Source organism: Hoplias malabaricus, chromosome 8 (assembly GCF_029633855.1).
Source record: "Hoplias malabaricus isolate fHopMal1 chromosome 8, fHopMal1.hap1, whole genome shotgun sequence".
NCBI lineage: Eukaryota > Metazoa > Chordata > Actinopteri > Characiformes > Erythrinidae > Hoplias > Hoplias malabaricus.
In genome coordinates this window covers 12,512,791-12,534,877 of record NC_089807.1, presented here as the reverse complement: position 1 = coordinate 12,534,877, position 22,087 = coordinate 12,512,791, and the positions used below count along the sequence as shown (strand labels likewise).

Sequence of the window (22,087 nt, the reverse complement as noted above, 5' to 3'; positions counted from 1 at the left end):
TATTTCTCATATAGACCATTTACAAAAAAGGGATTAGAAAGTGGGGGGAAAAGGTGTTTTAATAATTCACTGTGTTAAGATGCAGGACGACATGCAATTTATCTTGTATTAGTGACAAAATTCATATGTAAAATTGCGTCAGCGTGTTTTCCTTCTCCTGGTCCCGTCCTTGAATGACGTAGCGAAAGTGCACACTTCAGTGAAGTCCAAAGGGCGTAGGGAAAGTATTGGGACATGGCCATCTTCTACACCTGATACTGCTGCCCTGAAAACTACACCCAGCTCGAGCCTTCTGCTGTTTTATCCATGATTCATTTCTTATTTGTCACAATAGGGATTTGTGCCGTAAAATTGAAACCTAATTAGATATAATTTGTTTCTAAGTCTAAAATAGGTTTACAAGTTTACACCTCTGCACTGGAGTGACGTTTATTTGTGTGGCTAACTTATGCTACGTTATTGCTGGTGCCTCAGAGTGGACAACACCTCCTTACACTGTGTGTTTGCATTTGACTCATGCAGGATTTCAGTACTCATAGACTAAGATGAGAAGGATAACCCTATACTTTAATTAAGCATTAAATCCGCCTCCTCAGTGAGTTAATGAAGCTGCTGGAGTTGCTTGGCAGAAACCTCAGCTTCTGCACTCAGATCCTGCTTAGTAAGCTTTTATCACCTTGCCCCCCTGATGCTTCCCATAAATGAGGTAGCACAGCTCCATTTAAAAGTCTTTTATTTGCATGTTATAAAAAAGGCCTATTCTGAAAAGGATTCTCAATACACATTAGGTCAAATAAAGTTAGAATATATACCCCAGGATTTGTCCTACAGCACATTGTTCATCCATATTATGCAACATATGTAAATTGATTTGTGTTCAAATACTGTACATCTCTCAGTATGGATATGTCTAGGTTGCTGATTGAATGATATACAGCCACAGCAACATTAGTGGTTTGGAAGGTGTAAGGTTTAAACAATAGGTGATAACAGACATTTTGTGGCTGCAGGTAGGAAGAGAGAGGGATGGGCCCTGTGTGAAGCTCTAGTGGCTTGGCATAGGATATTCTACGTCTTATCCTGTGTATGTCTACAAATTTGTATACCTAAATATAACTTAATTGAAGCCATTTCATAGCATAAACTGAGCTAGAACACTACACAAACTCACTGAGGTAATTCAGCAGCTAATTAATAGCACAAAAACGTGTTTAAAGGATCCTCAAAATCTCTTTAGGAAATGAAAGCGACTAAACAGTTTTAATATACATATACAATAGTTTGATGTGTTCTCTAATTTTTCTTCAAATTCCAGACCCTTATAGTTGATCATACACATGCAATTATTTTGTGTGTGTGTGTGTATATATATATATATATATATAATCAACAATGTCCTATTTAACATAGATTCAAAAGAATGACTTTATAAAATACAGCATTTTCTAGGTTTCAAGCCAGGTCTTCCACAAACCTCCGAATAAGATATAAAACTACTTTAACTGAATACGCAGTACCACTTAATAATAAATATTAAAACAAGTTCTATTAATATGTGACATAAAGGCCACATAATATATGCATTGACTCAGAAAATAGTTAATTGAACCATGTAGTACATGCTGAAAATATAGCATATGATTTAATTCTCTATCACTCTTTCTGGCTTCAGGGGCATGAGAAGGAGCTGTCAAGCTCAAGTGAGCCGTTTTCTAGTGTTCCATATCCATTCATCTTCTTCAATTTGAGCTGATCTGGCTGAGTGAGGGCCTGGCTCTCTACCACCGCCTCTTTAGTGGCAAACATCTGACTGATTTCCACAAATGTCTTATTCTTGGTCTCAGGAATGACAAAGAAAACATAGACAGCCACTGCTAAGCACACGCTGCTGAACACCAGGTAGCAATAGGATCCTGCAGACATCTGTAACACAGTGAGTACAGGGTTAAACAGGTTTAACCCGAAGGAATAAGGAGATGGCATGGCATAGAAAAGTATAGGATAAATATAAAATCCTAGTCTGACCACTGTCTTTATTTGCTACTTCACGCTTTCCTATGAGTCTCCTAGCTTTGAGACTAATGCATATTGATTAAACTGGTCTTTGTGGAAAACCATACTATTTTACTTCATATAATATAGTCCGGCCTTGCGCCCAATCGTTCCAGGTAGGCTCTGGACCCACCGTGACCCTGAACTGGATAAGCGCTTACAGATAATGAATGAATGAATGAATGAATGAATAATATACTCTGGTTGCTAAGTGTTTCTCCTGTGTTAATATGTTTAAATAACAGCACATTTTGACACTACTGACCACTGATTTTTATCATGATACCATACTCCCACTTGTGTTCTGTTGGCCAGGTGTTGAATATCATTATCATATATTATATCATTGGGATTTTAAATGAACTGCAAACATAAATCAGCAGTAGCACCTGTAAGAAAGGGAAAATGAAGCCAATAGTGAAGTTGGACATCCAGTTCAGTGAGCCTCCCACCGTATATGCAGCAGGACGATAAGACTGCTTAAAGAGCTCAGCCGTGATCAGGAAAGGAACACCAGCTCAAAAAAGAAAAAATAAGACACAAAGACACACAATGCATTGATTATTGCTGATAATTGAAATCCAATGTGTTTCTCATAAAGTGTTTGCATTGTTATATGAAGCACATACAGATATATGTATAGATGCAAGTATACACATAAATGCATAGGACCTTCCATTTTCCATAATGCGTTAGTTCATGGTGGGAGGAGGACAATAAAGCAGCTTTATGAGCTGCTCGTTATCTCAATATGCAGGAAGTAGGGATTGTTCCAGTGCTTAACTTGTAATCCCTTTTGGTTACAAGTGAAAAATAAGCAGGCGCAAGGTGTTATTTCAAGTCTAATGAATTCAGGAACAAGCCAAGCGGCGGCTTCATTATTTGTGCATGATAATTGCAGTAGAAGGCGTGCTGCAGTTAAACTGATATGGAACTCTGGTTGTAATTCATTGTTCATGCAGGATTTTGTCTTAAAAAGCCATATTCATCATTGTTTATGAACAATGAGCCATAAAAAATCCTAATTAAAGACGTAATTACAGCGATTGAGACTGAGGCCCTGGAATGAATTATAGATTTTGGAGTGGGGTTGGATAATACATCAACAGAGTAAAGTGCTTGCAGTCTCATTCATCATTTCAGCAGTGCTCCTCTGCTCTGCTATTGTGGCATGCATAAACTCCATGCCTGATATTGATATATATCACTATATATCACTAAAAGAACAACTTATGCACTTAAAAACTTATGAACATCTCCTGCTTTCAAAATCCAGGTTGCTTAGTATTGTGCTGCTTGATTATGATATATTTCATAAGAAAAGTTACAGCTGGCGTGCAAAAATTCATAAGCAGTAGTAAGATGAATTGCACTGTATGAATGCAGTTGTTTACTTGTTACTGTTATCAGTTCATGATTATGAATGTGAAGATATGAAAAAGGTAATGCTAAATTAAAAACCACAGAATTTCCCAAACAAAACCAAGGATATGGATTAGTTAAATAATCATGTTTTAACAAATAATTGAATAAATAGCTTTGTATATTTAAGTAATGCCGCTTTTGTGCTCTAAATGAAGTAAGGATTTTAAGACCCTGGGGAACATAGGAGCCTTTTTTCCCCCTCAAATATTGAGGTGTGATATTTAGCCTCCAGGTGTCGCTATTTCCCTACTTCCAGACGTCGTGGGAAATCTGGGGTCAAAGGAGGGCCATCTGTTGATCCAGTCTAAACAATACTCTGGAGACCATGTCTGAGCATATGTGGCAAAGCAGCAGTGTTTCACAAGATGGAAGTATTGAGTTGAAAATTAGTTTAAATTAATTTAAAAAGAGAAGAATGTACACAATCATCTGTCGCTCACCTGGCCCAATACAGAACCCAGCAATGATGCCGACCACACAGCCCACACTTACATACTTCATAAAGTGCACATGTGTCTACAAGAGGGAGATAACGTCATGACTTTTACATTGGCCATGATGGATACACCATGCATCTATTTTCATAGTGAAAATGCAAAAGATTTAAAAAAAGTTTTTAAAATTAAGACATGGAATAAACACTGATAAGAAATATCATCACTTCTAGTAATGCTCACCTGTAATATGAGAGACAATGTTATCCCAGCACAACAGATTCCCATCACCCCAAAACCCCCAATGATCAACGGCCTTCTTCCCAGCCGCTCGATAGTGAAGCACTAAGGAGGAATTCACAACAACAAAAAATAAATTTATTGACAACATTTTCTGTTTTTTGGCAAAAACAGGAATGCTAACACCTGCAGTGCTACAAGACTGCCAATAATTAATATGTCTTCGATGTTCTGTGATTGCAGTCTGGCTGATTTCATTCTGCACTGGTTTGAAATACACCTATTAATGTCCATATCCATTAACTTTTCACGTTGCCCACATTATCCAATTTTACATTTTCATCTTGATTCAACTGTGTGCAATCTGGGGAACCGTTTGGTCATGAATAAGAATATGAAAACTGCATATAATAAAATGCACAATGTTGTTTGTGTTATTAGGCATGGTATGTAGCAATAATTTATTCCCAGTGTCCCTTGTAGACTGTTAACAAACTCATTATTTAAAGCTTGGTTCAAATTTAGCATTAGGTCTGAACTTAAAATCAGGGTTAGCTTTTACAAAACATTTATGTTAGACTTTCAAATAAAGCCGTAACCAATATTTAATGCAAAAGACTCTCTCTAAAGGCTCTCACTCATCAAGTTCTCCCTCAGCAAACTCAGAACTACACCTGGTTGGTGAAGGCACTGTGTTTGAAATTGCTGATTATTGCTGTAACATGTTTGGTACTGCACTTCTGAACTCAGGGCAGGACAATAAGAACAGAATGTTAAATTTTTCATTAAGTGCTACTAAAGATGAAAGCCAAAGCAGTGTGCTGACTTAAAGGAGGGTGCAGAGAGCAGCTGACAGCAGAATGAATAGCTGTAATTTTATAACCAATCTCTGGCCTTCCTCCCGTGTGCCATTCGCCTCCCAAGTGAGGACCAATTGACACTGACAGCAATGAGTTCTCCTGACTAACAGCGCGCCTCGCCTCCTCCAGCCGCTGCTGGTGCATCACTAAATCCTGGCTAAGCGATACGACTGGGAGAGGGAGACTGCGTCTGGCCTCCATTACAGCGCTGAGATGTGACCTAGGGAAGGAGCCGGCGGGAACAAACCTCATCCGTCTCTCTAATGCTTTCCCTTCATCTCATACACTGTTTTCTATGAGTGTCAGAGCGGAAAACTAGAGAAAGTGCACGGCAGAAGATGGAGAGAAAAGCAAAGCGGAGCAGACGGAACAGACGGAGGGGCAGAGACGCTCCGGAGGGACAGCCCATGAAGGCCTGCTCTGAGTACAACTCTTGCATAATGCTACAAGAACCTGCTCATTTTTACTCAACAGCACTGACTTAAGTCTAACTTCGCGCCAATGCTATATCATTCATACAGAGTGGAACAAATCGTTCATTGGTATCTTCAGTTCATTTCCTTTGGCGTCATCATGCATTTAATCTTCTCTCAAAATTCTTTGATCATACATCAGTATGATTTGAATCAGTAAATGTCCCTCAAATGTTCTTTGTTCGTTGAAACGGTGATGGAAATTATTATTTTGTAATATTTTAAGAGATTGTTGCATGTTTTGCTTACATTTTTAAGGAACCACTCATTTAAATAATAGAAACCAGAAAATTGCTCAATGGTCGGCACAGTGGTGCAGCAGGTAGTGTCGCTATCACACAGCACCAGGGACCTGGAGGTTGTGGGTTCAAGTCCCGCTCCAGGTGACTGTCTGTGAGGAGTTTGGTGTGTTTTCCCATTGTACACGTGGGTTTCCTCCGGGTGCTCTCAAAAAGACACGTTGGTAATTGGACTGGCAACTCAAAAGTGTCCATTGGTGAGAGAGTGTGTGTGTGTGTGTGTGTCGCCCTGTGAAAGACTGGCGCCCCCTCCAGGGTGTGTTCCTGCCTTGCGACCAATGATTCCGGGTAGGCTCCGGACCTGAACTGGATAAGCGATATCAGACAATGAACGAAAGAATAAAGTTGCTCAATGGCATCACACAAAATATTTGAAGAGAGTGGAGTGTCTGACTTTATTCTGCAGTGACCTGAAGTTTAGTTTGCTATTACCGATTTGATTGTGATGCAGTTAGACCCTTCAGATCTTAACTCTACCTTAACTCTCCTATAAGCTTCTCCATTTCCATTAAACAAAATATGTTGGGGTTAAAAAAACGGCTGTTGTTTCTAACGTGACCCAAAGTGATAATCAGTCTGCAATAAACAGTCAGTTTGTAAGGAGTTTTGCTTGAAGAAATAAACTTACCCCTATGAGACCTGCAATGATCTCTATGGCCCCAGTTCCTACAGTAGTGTATGGGATCTCAGGGGCTGGAATCCCAGCATTCTCAAAGATATCATTGGTGTAGAACCAGATCTAAAGGCAGAGTAGAGCAGTGAGTGAAACAGGTGAGAGAGAGAGAGTGTGGTGAGACATGAAGAGAGACAGGAAGATGATCTTGGCTTGTACAGGTGGCGGATCGTGGCTGCACATTTCTGGAGTACAACACTTCAGATTCAATTTTAGGGCTGGAGGGGTGTATGAGGGTTTAGGCAGGGGGGTAATCAGAGGGAACACAGACGGTTTTAGAGCTGCTGGGAATGCAGAGGACACACACGGCCAGCCTCTCTCCTGCTGCTTCGGCTCAACTCAGCCAAGACTCACCACCTGTCAGCCCCATTTACTCTCACACGCTCACACACAAAATTTATTTTCCTTTTTTTAACACCCTCGCTCCTGTAGACATGTTCTTGTTCTCTTATGTCATGATGATGGTAAACTATCATGATTTTATAACTGTATCTAGACAATTAGGAATTTTGAAAAGTTCCAGACACTGCATTTACATATATCCACATATTAGTCCAGTAGTTCTTTAGTCTCACTTATTGACAATGATATTTTATGGAGTTTTCTGTACTATATACTATATCCATTGAAGGTTATGGTGGTGAATTAGGGAAAAGTGCTGCACATTCCTAAATATCCATATTTTGCTGTGGTATAAATTACTTTAACAGCCTCATTTCTCTTACTGCAATTTATTTGAAAACATCTTTAGCAAAGAAGCACAATCTATTAAAGAATCAAAAACTGTAATTGTAATACACCAGCTTTTTTTCCGTCAGATTCTCAGAAATCCATTTTAGATGCTAGGTGCACAGACGTTTCACATATTTATCATCCAGAAATCTCAGTTTAACTTACAATGTGTTATTGAAAACTTTTACATAGCATATGTTTAACTAAGCTGTGTGGCCATTGTAGGATTTGTTAGATTTGATTTGCTTTAATAATTGCATTTATTTATTGCCTTGGCAGGGCAGAGTAAATTAGATGCTATAAACACACTCTAGAACTAAGGATTCTAATTTGTTCAGCTCTGTTGGGTAAAGTATGAGCTTCCTGCTTCCTCTGTCCACTTAATCATTTGAATAATTAATTTTCAGCTAAACAAAATAATTCAGGAAGGTAATACCCCTTGAATAGGCTTGTTCAAGGAAATAAAATAATTATTTCGAAGGCACAGAAAATTCCCATTGCCTCTGTGCTGCTGTTTCTTGTTCTCTAATTCTTGTATTGCACAGCGGCATGCAATCTCGTGTCAGGTTTTCTGCGAGTACATGAGAGACATCATTGCCAAATTTTACATTAAAGCCAGGGCTCATTCCCAGCTTTATTTATGTGTATGCCAGGAAACACATCTTGGGTACACCAAGTATTTTTTAACTGGAGCACTACCAAAACTTTCTATGCAGGTAAGTGTAAACATAAACACTGTCTTACTGCATCAATACCGGACAACTGCATCCCGATGTTAATGATAACCACAGAGAGGACCTGCCAGCGGACGGTGGGGTCCAGCAACAACTGCCAGACAGACACAGTATCCACCGAGGACAGAGAGCGCTGTTCCTCCTGCATCTCCTCAATCTCAGCCTGAATGTTACATTTGGCTCTGTACCACTTAAGAGCTGTGGGAACACAGCAGACAATGTGGATTATTTTATGAAAACCAGTTCAAAATCAGAAGTTTAACATAGATTACAACACTTCACAAACTAAAAAAATAATGTACAACAGTGAGACCTTTATTTTTGAAAGTACCAAAACAACAAAGAATAACTGGAGCCAGTTTTTAACCTGTGATTGTAGCATGAACATTGTGCTTCTCAATCAACAAATAACGAGGGCTTTCTGGAAACCATGGTAACAGCATCAGTTGGACGAATGTTGGGACAACCACAAGGGAGAGGAACAGGGGCCAGTGTTCCTCCTGCCAAACAACACAGCACAGAAAGACATATAGTTAGAAAGTATCATGAAGTGCTTGTGTGTCTCCCAGTTACAACCTACATTGCACAGTTCTGTTTTCCCTGCTCTAATCAACCAACATTCAAAAGAGAAAGGTGTTTCCTGTTAAGAAGGTGGGAGATATTGACCAATTATATGTAAACTTGAGTCTGACCAAAATGGAATACACTGACTTACCATCCTATTTTCCTATGTCCTATCTGTTTTTTAAGCAAACCAATTTGGAGAAATGATTCATTTCTAATGTTTTATTAGTGATATTCTGTTACCTTTCCAAGAAGTTCATGTAGACCCAGGAGCTGTGCAGAGAACACACCAATGCAGATAAAGATGCTTGGCATGAGGCCTAGGAAACCTCTCACCTTTTTAGGAGCAATCTCTCCCAGATACATAGGCACCACACTTAGTGAGATCCCTGAGAAAGTGGAAAGGGCACATTATGTAATCAGATAAGATTATGTCTCTAGCTATTACTTGTCAATACTTATAAACAACTATGAAACAGGGCGCATGGTGGCGCATGGTGGCGCAGCAGGTAGTGTCGCAGTCACACAGCTCCAGGGACCTGGAGGTTGTGGGTTCAATTCCCACTCCGGGTGACTGTCTGTGAGGAGTTGATGTGTTCTCCCCGTGTCCACGTGGGTTCCCTCCGGGTGCTCTGGTTTCCTCCCACAGTCCAAAAACACACGTTGGTAGGTGGATTGGCGACTCCAAAATTGTTCGTAGGTGTGAGTGAATGTGTGTGTCTGTGTTGCCCTGTGAAGGACTGGTGCCCTCTCCAGGGTGTATTCCTGCCTTGCGCCCAATGATTCCAGGTAGGCTCTGGACCCAACGCGACCCTGAATTGGATAAGCGCTTACAGATAATGAATGAATGAACTATGAAACAAATAGAGGTGTTCTGTAAAGTCAGTTCAGTAACTAATCTGAGATTACTAGTCCTGTCATCATTATATTACGTGACCCGTATATTAAGTGTGTTGAATTATACATTTAAAGGTATGTGTGTATCTTTACTGATCACAAATGTTCATTTTGACAGTGCCTACACCATTGTCTTGTGGCACAAGTGCCAGAAAATAAGTGCCAATTTGTAACAACTTTGAGGGGGAACACATTTACTGTGGGTTACATGTAGACACTTAGCTTTTTAGAGGCTATCCAACTCTTTATGTTGCTTAGTTCCCCACTAGTAGATTACCTGAATGTATTCCTGTGATGAAACGCCCAAATATGACCATTTCAGGCGAGCCGCTGATTCTGCTGAAGCCCATCAGGGAGCCTGCTATGAACACCAGAACAGTGGAGTTGACGATGGTTCCTTTCCTGCAAAAAGCAGACACACAGGGTCCAGATCCTGCCACTGCTCATTAAGCCAGGGCAGTTATGCTCAACAGCCAGCCACCAGGGAGTTTAACTATCAAAACCAGATAATTGATGTTCCACGACCACAGCGCTGAGTAAAATAGCTGGCCTCCTTGATTAGTTCTATCAGGTGGTAAACTTTCGCCCTGATTTACACCCAGCTGTGCCATGCTCCGCATTATGATGGCCTTAGTCCTATAAAACACTTTGCTGGGCCAAAATTGATTAGAACATTAAATGGGGTTGTGAATCATCATCTTTCATTTGCATTTAAATGTCCGCAGTCTAATCTCGTGGCTCCCGTGAGATGCTCAGAGCAGACGAGACAAGTGGAGGAGTTTGTGAGCCTCTCTGTGCGCACGGCAAAGAATTCTGATTATGCCTCACACTTACACTAAATCAAGGAGAGAAACTTTGTATCACTAAATGTAAGCTGCAGGTTAACTTGTTTCAACTCCATCAAAAACCCAACACTAATTTACAACAAATGTATGTTGGTAGCTCATGCTCTTTAAATCACAGTTAATGAGAAAACATTTTTAAAAATCGTGTTATTAAAGGGGAAGACTAAATTGATGACTAGTAATAGCTGGCTTTTGTGTAGATCTTAAATCTTTAATCAATTCTAACTGTATCACAGAGGCCAACTAAAAAGTTAGAGAGAAAAGTCTGGTGACAAAAGGGCACAACAACAAAACTGTTTCTCTTCCAGAGGATGACCAAGGTCATCCACAGAGGTATGAAAGGTCATGTGGGGTAACAGATGAGGTGGAGTGTACCTCGGTGGTCCTTAGACTCTGGGGAGAACTTGGCAGAGTGACCAGACAGCACCAGATGTTATGGGGTCTCCTCTTGACTTACCTTCCAAATTTGGTGACAAGTATGCCCACCATCAAAGAGCCAATCAGGCCTCCAATGGCAAAGACAGACACGGTCAGTGAGTACATGAGCGTCAGTGCCTCTCCATTCAGCCCTGTCCCATTTCGACTCACAACAGTGTTGTTATAGAAGTCCTTAATGTACTGTTTGTACAAATAAGAAGCGGAAAGAGAGAAAAAATTGTCATGTCATGCTCAGGGAACCCCAGGGTAATTCATTTTATTTGGTTATATGTTTAATGCAATATGACACTCATATGACACTATTCACACATTATTAATAATTAATAACACATTATTTAACATTCCTCTTGTGTTAGGGTCTTGACCGTCCTGTTTTTAGGTTTTAAATGCATACAAGTACTCCATAAATATGTTTATTGGACCAAGACTTTTTGACTTTGTCAGGAACTTCTATTTAAACAAAGCAATAAAACATTTTTTTACTAAATTATAAAATGCTCTTGTTAAAATTGTGGCTTTTCTGTTGTTAGGGTCAATTTCGACCCAGGTATAATTTTAAATCAGAAAACAAAAACAAGTGCCAAATCTGGAATCATAAACACACTATACACCAACAGCCTACAGCTGGCTCCTCCTACAACCACTCGAGCTTCAGTTAGGGGCTTCTATCTTTGTCTGTTTCACAAAACAAAGACAGACATGTCCAGACATGTAAGGCCCAATCAGTTTAGAGTTTGTGTTTTGTAGAGTGTACATCTCCAGTTTACAGTGTGCAACAATGAAAAATTAAAACCATTCCTTTCATGGATAAGGAACCCTAACCAGGTCAACAAGACGTAAGAAACAAATTGGTTGATAATTAATAGTTTTTAGGGGCTCTTATGGCTGATTTAAAACATGGGTCAAAACCCACCCATTAACGTAAGAGATGGTAACAGATAGCTAACACAGGAGGAAGGTTAATAATTTCATGCCACCATAAAACTCATATCAGGCCAAAGAGCATATTAAATAGAACCTGCATTGAGTGGAAGCACAGGCCCTAATCTCATGCGGTGATCATTTGGTTTTGCTTCTTTTTAATTCACCATCCTCAGGTCACCTCTCCTCATGAATTGCTATACATTTACGTTTTTTCCATCCCTTTGTACTAATCAATTTAAATTCAGTTTCAAGGTTACAATGTCAGTTATTTGGTAAATGATCATGAGTACAACTGTGTGACAGACGTTTCTGATTCTAATGAGAGGCTGAAAACCGTTCATTAGATCTCAAGTCCTTGCAGTAACTTAGCCAAGAATTTCTCAGTACATTTTAAATCAGCGGAGGGTTTTCTATTCTGATTCAGCAAGCAATTTTCAGCACTGGATTTTCTTTGAAACAATGCAAATCTCACTTAATCATTTGAATTAAAATGGCATTTAGATCTTCAAAGTCTGTATTTTGGGGTATACAGTGTTTAAAAAAGCAGCATTAAACAAAACCCCTTTCATGGGGAATATAGCAGGCAACTATGAGACAAAGACATAAACAGGAAAATTTGAATCTTTTCATCATTAACAGACTAATGGTGCAGGGCAAATAGGTCCCCACTTACTGTACATGAAGACCTGCTAGAGGCAACCAGTGCTGCACATGATGGCAGAGAAGTTGAGATTAATAACGTTATACATCTCAATTATAAAAACTGTTGCACAAAATTGTTTCCATCAACCGAAATAATTTAGTTTTGGTAATAAAACAAAACAACCCCAACCCCTATATATATATATATATATATATATATATATATATATATATATATATATATATATATATATATATATATATATATATTAAACATTGTCTTAAAAAGTGTCCATAATCACAAGCTTGTTTGCATTCCAGAATACAGTAATCACTGATCGTATTTTAGAAGAAGTTACAGAATCATGATGAAGTAACATGGGACACTTTCCATGAGTTTCAGCCAAGCGTTTGTTTCAGCCACATGGTCCATCCACAATTCTCATTCAGTGACAAATCCCTCAGTCAGAACACTGCTTTTGTGGAGCCATTGTTCATGCTTCCACTAGGAACCTATCTCCTTTATATACTATAAAACAGGGCTAATATACTGACTAGTATGGGCAATGTGAGACTGTTATTTTGAGTGGTATATATCATTAATACTTGTTTACAAGTATTGGCATCACACAGTATTCCTAATTATTACCAGTTTTATCAGAACTGAGCAGTCAACAACATATGTCTTTACCGAATGTTTCAGATTATTTTGTCATTATATAAATATGATAATCTGGAAATTTGCTTGTCCTCACTGTTTAACATGTTAGTTAAATGTTCAGCATATGGTACCAGTGCTCAGAAAGCAGGAATTCATGAACTTTAAATATGTGCAATGTTAATGCCATTTGGTTTTCAGGAATTGCCAGTTCAGCACTAAAATAATTCTGCAATGCAGTGAGAAGATTTTAAATGGTGTGACATATCTTCCCTTCAATATTATCAATTCTTATCTGTTTCGTAGACATATAAACCATGAACATGCTTTTGATCCTCTAATTATACATTTGATCATCACAGTTAATGAGCTCTTACCCCTGCAGGAGAGTTGACGACAGCCAAGTTATAGCCATAGAGCATAGAGCTACCAAATGAGGTGAGGAATGCCACTGACAGCAGAGATGAGGTAAGCTGCTGTAGGTATAGAGAATAATGATAAAATAAATTATTCATATGTTGTGCAAGATTAAAGAACTTTTAATGACTTACCATGCTGTGAAAGCAGGAATATAAGAAACATTCAGCAAATGCTAACCAGTACTTAGCAGTAATTTACATGTTTTTGAAACTAAATGATAAAATAGGTAATCATCAGCGGGATACATTTACATAAATTAACTCATGAATAATTATCTGTCAGCTCTATCAACAGTTCAGGACACTAGGGGTTACGGTGAAGCCAAGACCTCAAAAGATGCAATCGTTAATCTGGACTGGAATGGACAGAGAATGGCCTGAACAAATAGTTTAGGCTCATGTTCTGCATTCCAAAATATTAATTCTTTCATTCATTCATTGTCTGTAACCACTTATCCAGTTCAGGGCCACAGTGGGTTTGGAGCCAACCCCAGGAATCACTGGGAGCATGGCAGGAACACACCCTGGAGGGGGCACCAGTCCTTTACATGGTGACTCACACACTTATACATTCACTCACACACTCACAACTAAGGACACTTTTGGGTAGTCAATTCACCTACCAACATGTGTTTTTGTACTGTGGGAGGAAACCCACACAGACACGGGGAGAACACACCAAACTCCTCACAGACAGTCACTCAGAGCGGGACTTAAACCCACAACCACTAGGTCCCTGAAGCTGTGTGACTGCGACACTACCTGCTGTGCCACTGTGCAGCGTCATTCAGAAATAAATACAGGGTGGGCCATTTATTTGGATACACTTTAATAAAATGGGAATGGTTGGTGATATTAACTTCCTGTTTGTGGCACATTAATATATGGGAGGGGGAAACTTTTCAAGATGAGTGGTGACCATGGTGGCCATTTTGAATTCAGCCATTTTGGATCCAACTTTTGTTTTTTCAATGGGAAGAGGGTCATGTGACACATCAAACTAATTGGGAATTTCACAAGAAAAACAATGGTTTTAACATAACTTTATTCTTTCATGAGTTATTTACAAGTTTCGGACCACTTAATGAACACTTAAAATGTGTTCAAAGTGCTGCCCATTGTGTTGGATTGTCAATGCAACCCTGTTCTCCCACTCTTCATATACTGATAGCAACACCGCAGGTGAAATGCTAGCACAGGCTTCCAGTATCCATAGTTTCAGGTGCTGCACATCTCGTATCTTCACAGCATAGACAGTTGCCTTTAGATGACCCCAAAGATAATAGTCTAAGGTGGTCAGATCGGGAGACCTTGGACGCCATTCAACTGGCCCACGACGACCAATCCACTTTCCAGGAAACTGTTAATTTAGGAATGCTCGGACCTGACACCCATAATGTGGTGGTGCACCATCTTGCTGGAAAAACTCAGGGAACGTGCCAGCTTTAGTGCATAAAGAGGGAAACACATCAGCATGTAGCAATTTCGCATATCCAGTGGCCTTGAGGTTTCCATTGATGAAGAATGGTCAGCCTATTATTGTATCCCATATACCACACCATACCATCAAGATGTGCAGCACCTGAAACTACGGATACTGGAAGCCTGTATTAGCATTTCCCCTGCGGTGTTGCTATCAGTGTGTAAAGAGTGGGAGAAGAGCGGGTGGCATGGTGGCTTAGTCCCCCCCCCCCTCCCAAATATTAAATTTGTAAAAAACAGGAAGTTAATATCGCCAACCATTCCCATTTTATTAAGGTGTATCCATATAAATGGCCCACCCTATACAGTTATTTCAATCTTTTAAAAATGCATGTGTAGCAGTGGATAAGTATGTTTGTTTCCACTGTACAAGCACAGAAAATAGCTCTGACGAATCTGTAAATTACAAAGAAACCTTTTATAATTTGATGGTCATCTAGCTCTCTGTGAATATATAGTTTTTAAAAGAACTTGACATTTTATTAATTTATGTATTTTTCATACAGTAACAGCTCAGTCAGACTATATTTGTGCTGGTGAGAGTTGTTGAGAACTTAATCAGAAATGAAGCCCTCAGATGACCAGGGGAAGACGTAATTAAATCCACTAAGTGGTCAGATGCAGCTACTTATACACACACGTGAGAAAAGATAGACATTGTCTTGTGACATTAAATTAACTTCTCTATCACTGATCCCCACTGATGATCATAAACTGGCAAACCTTTGGACAAAGTGGAGAGTGGACAATCTATTAATTAGGCCACATTATTGTTTAAACACCCAGGCTTGCCAACAATCAGCACATTGTGGTAAAATCATTATATTTAACAACATAATAAGTCTTAATTTTTCCTTCATTAAAATCTTGTTTAAAATATTGTAAAAACACGAACTTGTGAACTCAGCATTGAGATCCTGAGTATTCTTACACATTTACTCAAAACTTAATATAAATTGATCTGTCAACAGCTGTTAATGGAAGACCATGAAACAAAGAATGAGACAAATACACTAAAAATAAACAAAAGAGAAAATAAAACATGCCATTTTTTAATATATCTACCAGAAAAGTAAAAATAAATCAGCAACATTACATCCACAACCAGTGATAGTAATAATAATGACTTACCGATGTTATTTTTCCTGGTGATGTAATCAGTACTTCTTCAGCCATTTAATTTTTTTCAGTTGAATGTTCCTTTTCAGAAAAATGATTATGAGGTTTCCTTTCAGCTTAGTTTGTAGTGAGCTACTGGAATCAAAACTGCCTTCATTTTTACAGGGACAGGCGTGGTCACACTTGACGGTGAAAAGCCAGTCTGGACAGTGGAAAGCTGGGCCTGTCCTCTCATCCTCTGGGTGTTGAGCTTTGTTACAGACTGAGGCAGCAGAATCACATGATTGTAAGCAACGTGACCAAGAGAAAGACTGGTGAAATCAATTAACTAACTGAATTTAAAGACTGCAGCCTTTGGTATGAATGACAGAAAGCCTGTGGTGAGTGGGCCTGTTCCAGCCTTGCACGGGAAGTTATATTTGAGATGGTATGAGGTTATCAAGCTCCTCCACTGCATGCAGATTTGTGTGGTGTTATGTCATTCTTGTCTGAAAATTCACTAAAGGCCCAGCTTATTCTGAGCCTATAATGACATACAGTTGTCATAATTAGGATAAAGTAAATACCTAACAGTGCATAAGGATGATGAAACTGATCCTTAACACATGAATATACAGCACTATGTTACGTCAGTGAATCTTACAGCAACCTAACACAGTCCAATTTTTTAAAGTGCTCCTCCCTCATTATATTTTCATTGGATTGGACTAAAATTGGCTCCTCCCAGTAAAGCCAAACCTAAACCTAACCCTAACTCTAACCTCCCATGAAGAAGGAGTTAGATGTGGGCGGATCTGGATGTGATCATTCTCCACCCAGTGGATTTCTGGTTCTGTGGTGAGGAGTATTTGTTGGTGTATGGGGATGCCTTTTGCCACTTAACATGGTCAAGAATCAGCTACTACTGCAGGAAAAGAAATGTGACTGACATGCAAAATGACCAATCACAAGTCTGCTATTTTGGCATGCCATATAGAACAAGGCAAATAACCAATCAGAATGCAAATGGAAGAATCCTTACAGTGAGACCACACTAGAAGTAACAAGACTGTATGTCAACTTGAGTATTCCATACTCAATGAAAAATGCAGCTATCGATGTTCGGTATAGTAGGAATTCTGTCAGCTGGATGTAAGCCTCATGTCATCTATTAGGAACTGAGGCACATGTCTATCAGTCTTCAACTCTGGGCTTAAGTTATCTAGCTCATAAACCCTGCTTTGTGATACAGTGATATCTGTTTACAAAAGTATGAATGCTTTCTTTATATATACAAATCTCTGTATTACAAATGTACTTTGAAGTGTTTATACATACACACACACACACACATATATATATAGGAGCTGTGAATGAGATAAACGTATCCCATGTTTTTACATTAGTGCTGAAAATATATATATGCGATTGTCTGGTTTCAGAGCACAGCACTAATGTAAAAACATGGGACAAGTTTATCTCATTCACAGCTCCTCTCCTGCGCTGGACAGAGTCTTAGAAGACTCAGAAGACCAATTGCTTCTTTGCAATTTTTCTGCTGTTCTGTTCGAATCGGAGAGAGTATATAGATACAAGCTCTAGTAATCGTGCTATTTCACCAGTATTTTGTAACAGACCCAATCATACTTTTGTCTTATTTTCCCCTTGAATACTAGGCAAATAATTTGATACCTCTTTCCCTAACTCTGTCTGAGAGTGTATTACATTTTTGGAAGAGACTTTTATCACGCCACCCTCGGCCTAAATTATTATTCTGGTTTGGCTTAAATTTAATAAAGTAGTTTTCCATGTCTGGAGGTTACCGTGCCTAGGCCAAGTCCCAAATGTCTCCCTACACCCTCTATAGGGCACAGTGCCGGTCATAAAATAACGGTTTCTGCACTCACTTGCCTAGTGCAGTTTCCCATTCAATGTGGAACAGAATATTGTAGGCTAATAAGAAAATAACTTTAGCCTCGTAAATTCAATTTCTCATAGCTTAAGAAAAGAAATACATACCAATAAGAACCTGTGTTACATCTAGCTATGTGATTTTCATATGTAATGTGGAACTAGCTAAATTTGAAGAAGCTAACTTCAGCCTGAAGTGTTAAGGTGGAACCGATAGCTAGTTAGCGATAGCTAATTTGAAGAAGTATCGCTAACAGGCTAATGAGAAAAGTTGAAAATCTTGTACCGTAATGTTTTTTTTTACTATTTTGTTAGGGTTAAGTTCACCAGGTATTTCTGTTAACACACAGAGGGAGGATGACCCAGCAGCTAAGGTAAAGTGGTTTCATGTGTCCATTCTTAATCATTATATTCTTATTGGGTTATTATGATATTGAATAGTATTTTCTTCAGACGTAATACATAAAAATATTTTGAAAATATTCCGAATAGTTTTAATGGTTTCAGAGATAACTCTGGGTATTTAAAATAAAAAATGATCAACACCATTTATTGTGAGATTTCTCTGTTAAAGAGAATAAAGCCATAATGACTATTGAAAATGGCCTGTTGGTAAAACTGACTACACTGAATGACTGAAATATTGTTGGAAAAATGTGAATATTTGCAGCCTTTCTGTTTTTATCATCACAGATATAGCTAACATTTGTTTGAATGTGTTGATGGCTATTAAATAATTAAACCGCTGAATATTGTCTGATAAAAAAAAAATTAAATAAAAAAAATTCAGTCTGATGAATTCTATGACAGGCAGTTAACTCAGTGCCTTAGACCTTAATCATCATAGTAACTCTAAAAGATACTTATGGATGAAATCAATTATTCATTGTTTTGTGTCTCTATCAGAGACACGGGTTCCACTGAGATGTCATAAGACTTCCCTCAGCATCATGATGCTACTGTGTAAAATCAATTAGACTTTAGCATAGTACACTACTCACAACTAGAAAAGAAAGGGAATGTGTTTGTAGACATGTGCTTGAAAAAGGTCATAAAGCAAAATAAAAATACACAAACAAGAAAAGGGTGTGACTAGACTTTATCAGAGTAATGACATGCTCAGGAACACCTTGTTATCTCAACTCAGATGCCGTTATGCTTTTGAAAATATAAGATAAAATACTTAAATGTTAGAAAGGTTTTTGCATAAATATAGCCTATTTATTTTCAAAGGAAACTGCGAAGATAATATTAAGGATTTGCTGAAATAGAGCTGCAAATGAGCTTATCTGGATGCAATATATACATCACATGCGCTACATCTTATGTAACTATTTATCTGTATTATCCTTGTCAATAAATAAATACAACTTCAGTATACATTTCAAATGTTTCTGAATGTGGGTTTCCTAAGACAACTGATCAAACAGAAAACTGATTTATAGTACTGCTCTACAATTACTAAAATATGCATCAAATTTCTGCTTCCAAAACAAAACTTGTGTCTTTTTTTGGGAATTTGAAAATGCTTCTGATGCTTTTTTATAAAGTTAATGTTGAATACACTAATAAATAAAGATTCTAAATTACTCAAATTAATTGCTGAATATTGAGACATCAGTTGGTTCAGGCAAATCTATTACTTTGCTGTGAGTTTGAATGACTCATGCATGCCAGCCCTGCTGCTTCCTGGCCTCTCTTTGTTTTCACATCCATCCAGTGGAGGTTCCAGCCCACCCAATCCTCCTACTTGGCGTGACTGCCCCAGAATTCACGAAGTGTTCAGCAGTGGGCAAACTAGTCTAGTGACATTTATAAGCACTGAGATATTGACAAAGTTTAGATGGATTTTTCCAGGGCTTTGTTGGATTTGGCTCTTTCACCTGGTGAAAGGTTATGAGCCCCACAGAGCAGCTCAGCTGAGTTTTGACCTTTTAGCACCCTTACTTCAAATACAAGAAGTCAGAAGGTGATGGGCAAGGTACTGGGTAGATTGTAAAGCTGCCTCTTTAAAAGTATTAATGTCAAAAACTTTGTATGCCAGAATTTGTTCTGTTTTGGAAACGCTTTAGTATGGTTTAAAACAGCTGTAGAGGTCTCTCGAATTTATTGTAACTACTGATTTTATGTGTCGTTTTATGTGGCTTATTAAAAATGGACAAGTGATTCATATAAGTCATATTATACCACAGATATTTCAACACTGTGATGTGATTGGCTGAGAGACGTTCCAGGAGTGTAAATATTATACAATAATTGCATTCTGACTGAAGCTCTTCAGGTATCACTCCGCAAAATGCATGTAACCTAGCAACGACGCCGGCGCTTACAAGACTGTACATGACTGTGCCTGGACTTTTCACCCAACGGTGAACGGGTTTATTTTCTTTTGAGTAAAGAGTTGTGGTGCAGTGAATTCTGCTTTCTGATTTGTAAACAAAAGGAAATCGGGGAAAAACAGCAAAATGCTACATCTATGTTTTTATGCAACAATACACTCAAGGTTTATGCTATTACGTGGGATATCTCACATTATAGCACTCCCTCTCGCATATTATTGCATAATTATTTGGCAGCTTTAGCATTGTGGACAGATCAATTATTAATTAATTCATTCATTCATTCATTCATTCATTCATTATCCGTACCCGCATATCAAGTTCAGGGGCGCGGTGGGTCCAGATCCTACCCGGAATCATTGGGCACAAGCAGGAACACACCCTGTAGAGGGCGCTAATCCTTCACAGGACAACACACACATTCACTCACACACATTCACTCACACATACAGACACTTTTGAGTAGACAATCCACCTACCAATGTGTTTTTTGGGCTGTGGGAGGAAACCGGAGCACCCGGCGGAAACCCATGCAGACACAGGGAGAACTCACCAAACTCCTCACAGAGCAGGACTTGAACCCACCACTTGGGCCGGTCTACCACAATATCATACCACAATATTCAACATTTCAGTTCCTGACATTTTAATGAGTTAAATTGCCTTAAATAAAGCATAATGTTTTAATATTGTAGTTTTAAATTGACTAAATTTTATTTTGTTTCAGTTATTTAATAAAAAAAAAAATATGTAAGTACATAATTATGTAAGTATATATACCCCAGTATCAATTCTAAGCCTTTGGAAATATCTTACAAACCCTGATTTTGGAAAAGTGCCTAAGCCTATACTGTATCATATTTTTACTTCCCTACTTGCCCTCTATGAAATGAAAAGTCAGCAAGGTGACCCTTAATTCTTATAATGGACTGCACTCACCTGAAGATAACTCTAGCTTAAAAAAGACACTGATTCTTTAGTCTGGAATGAGCTATTTCAGCTGGACTGGTGGAGGACTTCAACAGCCAGGGCATCACATGTGCGAGAGAATCTAATCTTTGAGGACAATTGTGTTTTTATTGTGTGCAGGAGGTGGGCTGTAACTTCAGATGTCCCTCCAGGGCTGGGTCGATATTTTCTCCCCTTATTTCAGCCTCTGTCTTGTCCCATGTTTAATTGCATCGTGTAATGTTGGGGGGACACTGTGGGTTGTTAGAGGAAGTCCGTCTTAGGTCAGTGACCCAACTGCCTCTTTCATCGTTTGGCCTCAGCTTCCTTTTTTCCTCTAATGCATCTTAAATCAAAGCAGCAGCAGCATCAGCAGTGTACACTAGGGGTGGGTAATTATAGGAAAAAAATATTTCATCACAATGTCTTTTCATGGTAACCAATATGTAACATAATATTGTGTCATCTAGAGACAATGCAGACACACTAGTAAAACTGCCCAAAAGCACTGTTTGATTCAGTGTTTCTTACAGGAGTAATGAAATTCTATTTTTAATGAGATATGTACAGGGTCAGTGTGGTTTCAGTGCTCAGAGAAGCATATGTTTATCAATAAGATTATTTTTTTAGGTATATGGATCAGTTGTTTAAAATACTATGAAAAGTCTGTGAATTCTAGACTTCAAAAGAGTACATTTCAGTTTAATACACTCCATTTAATAAAAATATAAGAAATCTATGTAAATATACACTCTCCAATCATTTGTTGATGGTTTCCTTGATGATAAACCACATTTAAAGTCTTGTACATTTCCCTCTTACAAACACAGACTTATAAACTCTTAGATAATATTATATATACTCATATAAATAATGTATATATATATATATATATATATATATATATATATATATTATATATTATATGCTTTGTATGACAAGACATTTACAGTGGTGGTCGTACTATGTTATGCCACTTGTTCTTATCTTTCATTTTTGT

At 38.4% G+C, this 22,087-nt stretch overlaps 2 protein-coding genes across 5 annotated transcripts in view; one reads left to right on the top strand and one right to left on the bottom strand.

Moving 5' to 3' along the window:
* Window positions 1–760: 760 nt before the first annotated feature.
* slc2a15a (solute carrier family 2 member 15a) lies at window positions 761–16,133 on the bottom strand. The gene is made up of 12 exons (XM_066679417.1): window positions 15,923–16,133; window positions 13,268–13,366; window positions 10,686–10,846; window positions 9,661–9,785; window positions 8,730–8,875; window positions 8,290–8,422; window positions 7,933–8,120; window positions 6,412–6,522; window positions 4,155–4,256; window positions 3,918–3,993; window positions 2,442–2,569; window positions 761–1,923 (listed from the first exon to the last, which is right to left on the bottom strand). Exons 1-12 carry the CDS (start codon window positions 15,965–15,967, stop codon window positions 1,669–1,671), a joined length of 1,569 nt encoding a protein of 522 aa, XP_066535514.1. The 5' UTR covers window positions 15,968–16,133; the 3' UTR covers window positions 761–1,668.
* A 574-nt stretch (window positions 16,134–16,707) lies between these two features.
* lbx1a (ladybird homeobox 1a) overlaps window positions 16,708–22,087 on the top strand; it is a 60,298-nt gene continuing 54,918 nt past the window's right edge. For 3 of the 4 annotated variants that reach the window (XM_066680079.1, XM_066680078.1, XM_066680080.1), the window contains exon 1: window positions 17,825–18,174. The gene's annotated coding sequence lies outside the window, so the exon portion shown is untranslated. Of the gene's footprint in view, window positions 16,748–17,824; window positions 18,175–22,087 lie in introns of those variants that run through there. The other variant, XM_066680081.1, reaches the window with a different exon arrangement.

Coding starts and splice junctions, on each gene's coding strand:
- slc2a15a (XM_066679417.1), bottom strand. CDS start 15,967: ATGGCTGAAGAAGTACTGATTACATCACCAGGAAAAATAACATCG. Junction 13,367..15,922: donor CACCAGGAAAAATAACATCG/GTAAGTCATTAT, acceptor CTATACCTACAG/CAGCTTACCTCATCTCTGCT. Junction 10,847..13,267: donor TCGTCAACTCTCCTGCAGGG/GTAAGAGCTCAT, acceptor TTGTACAAACAG/TACATTAAGGACTTCTATAA.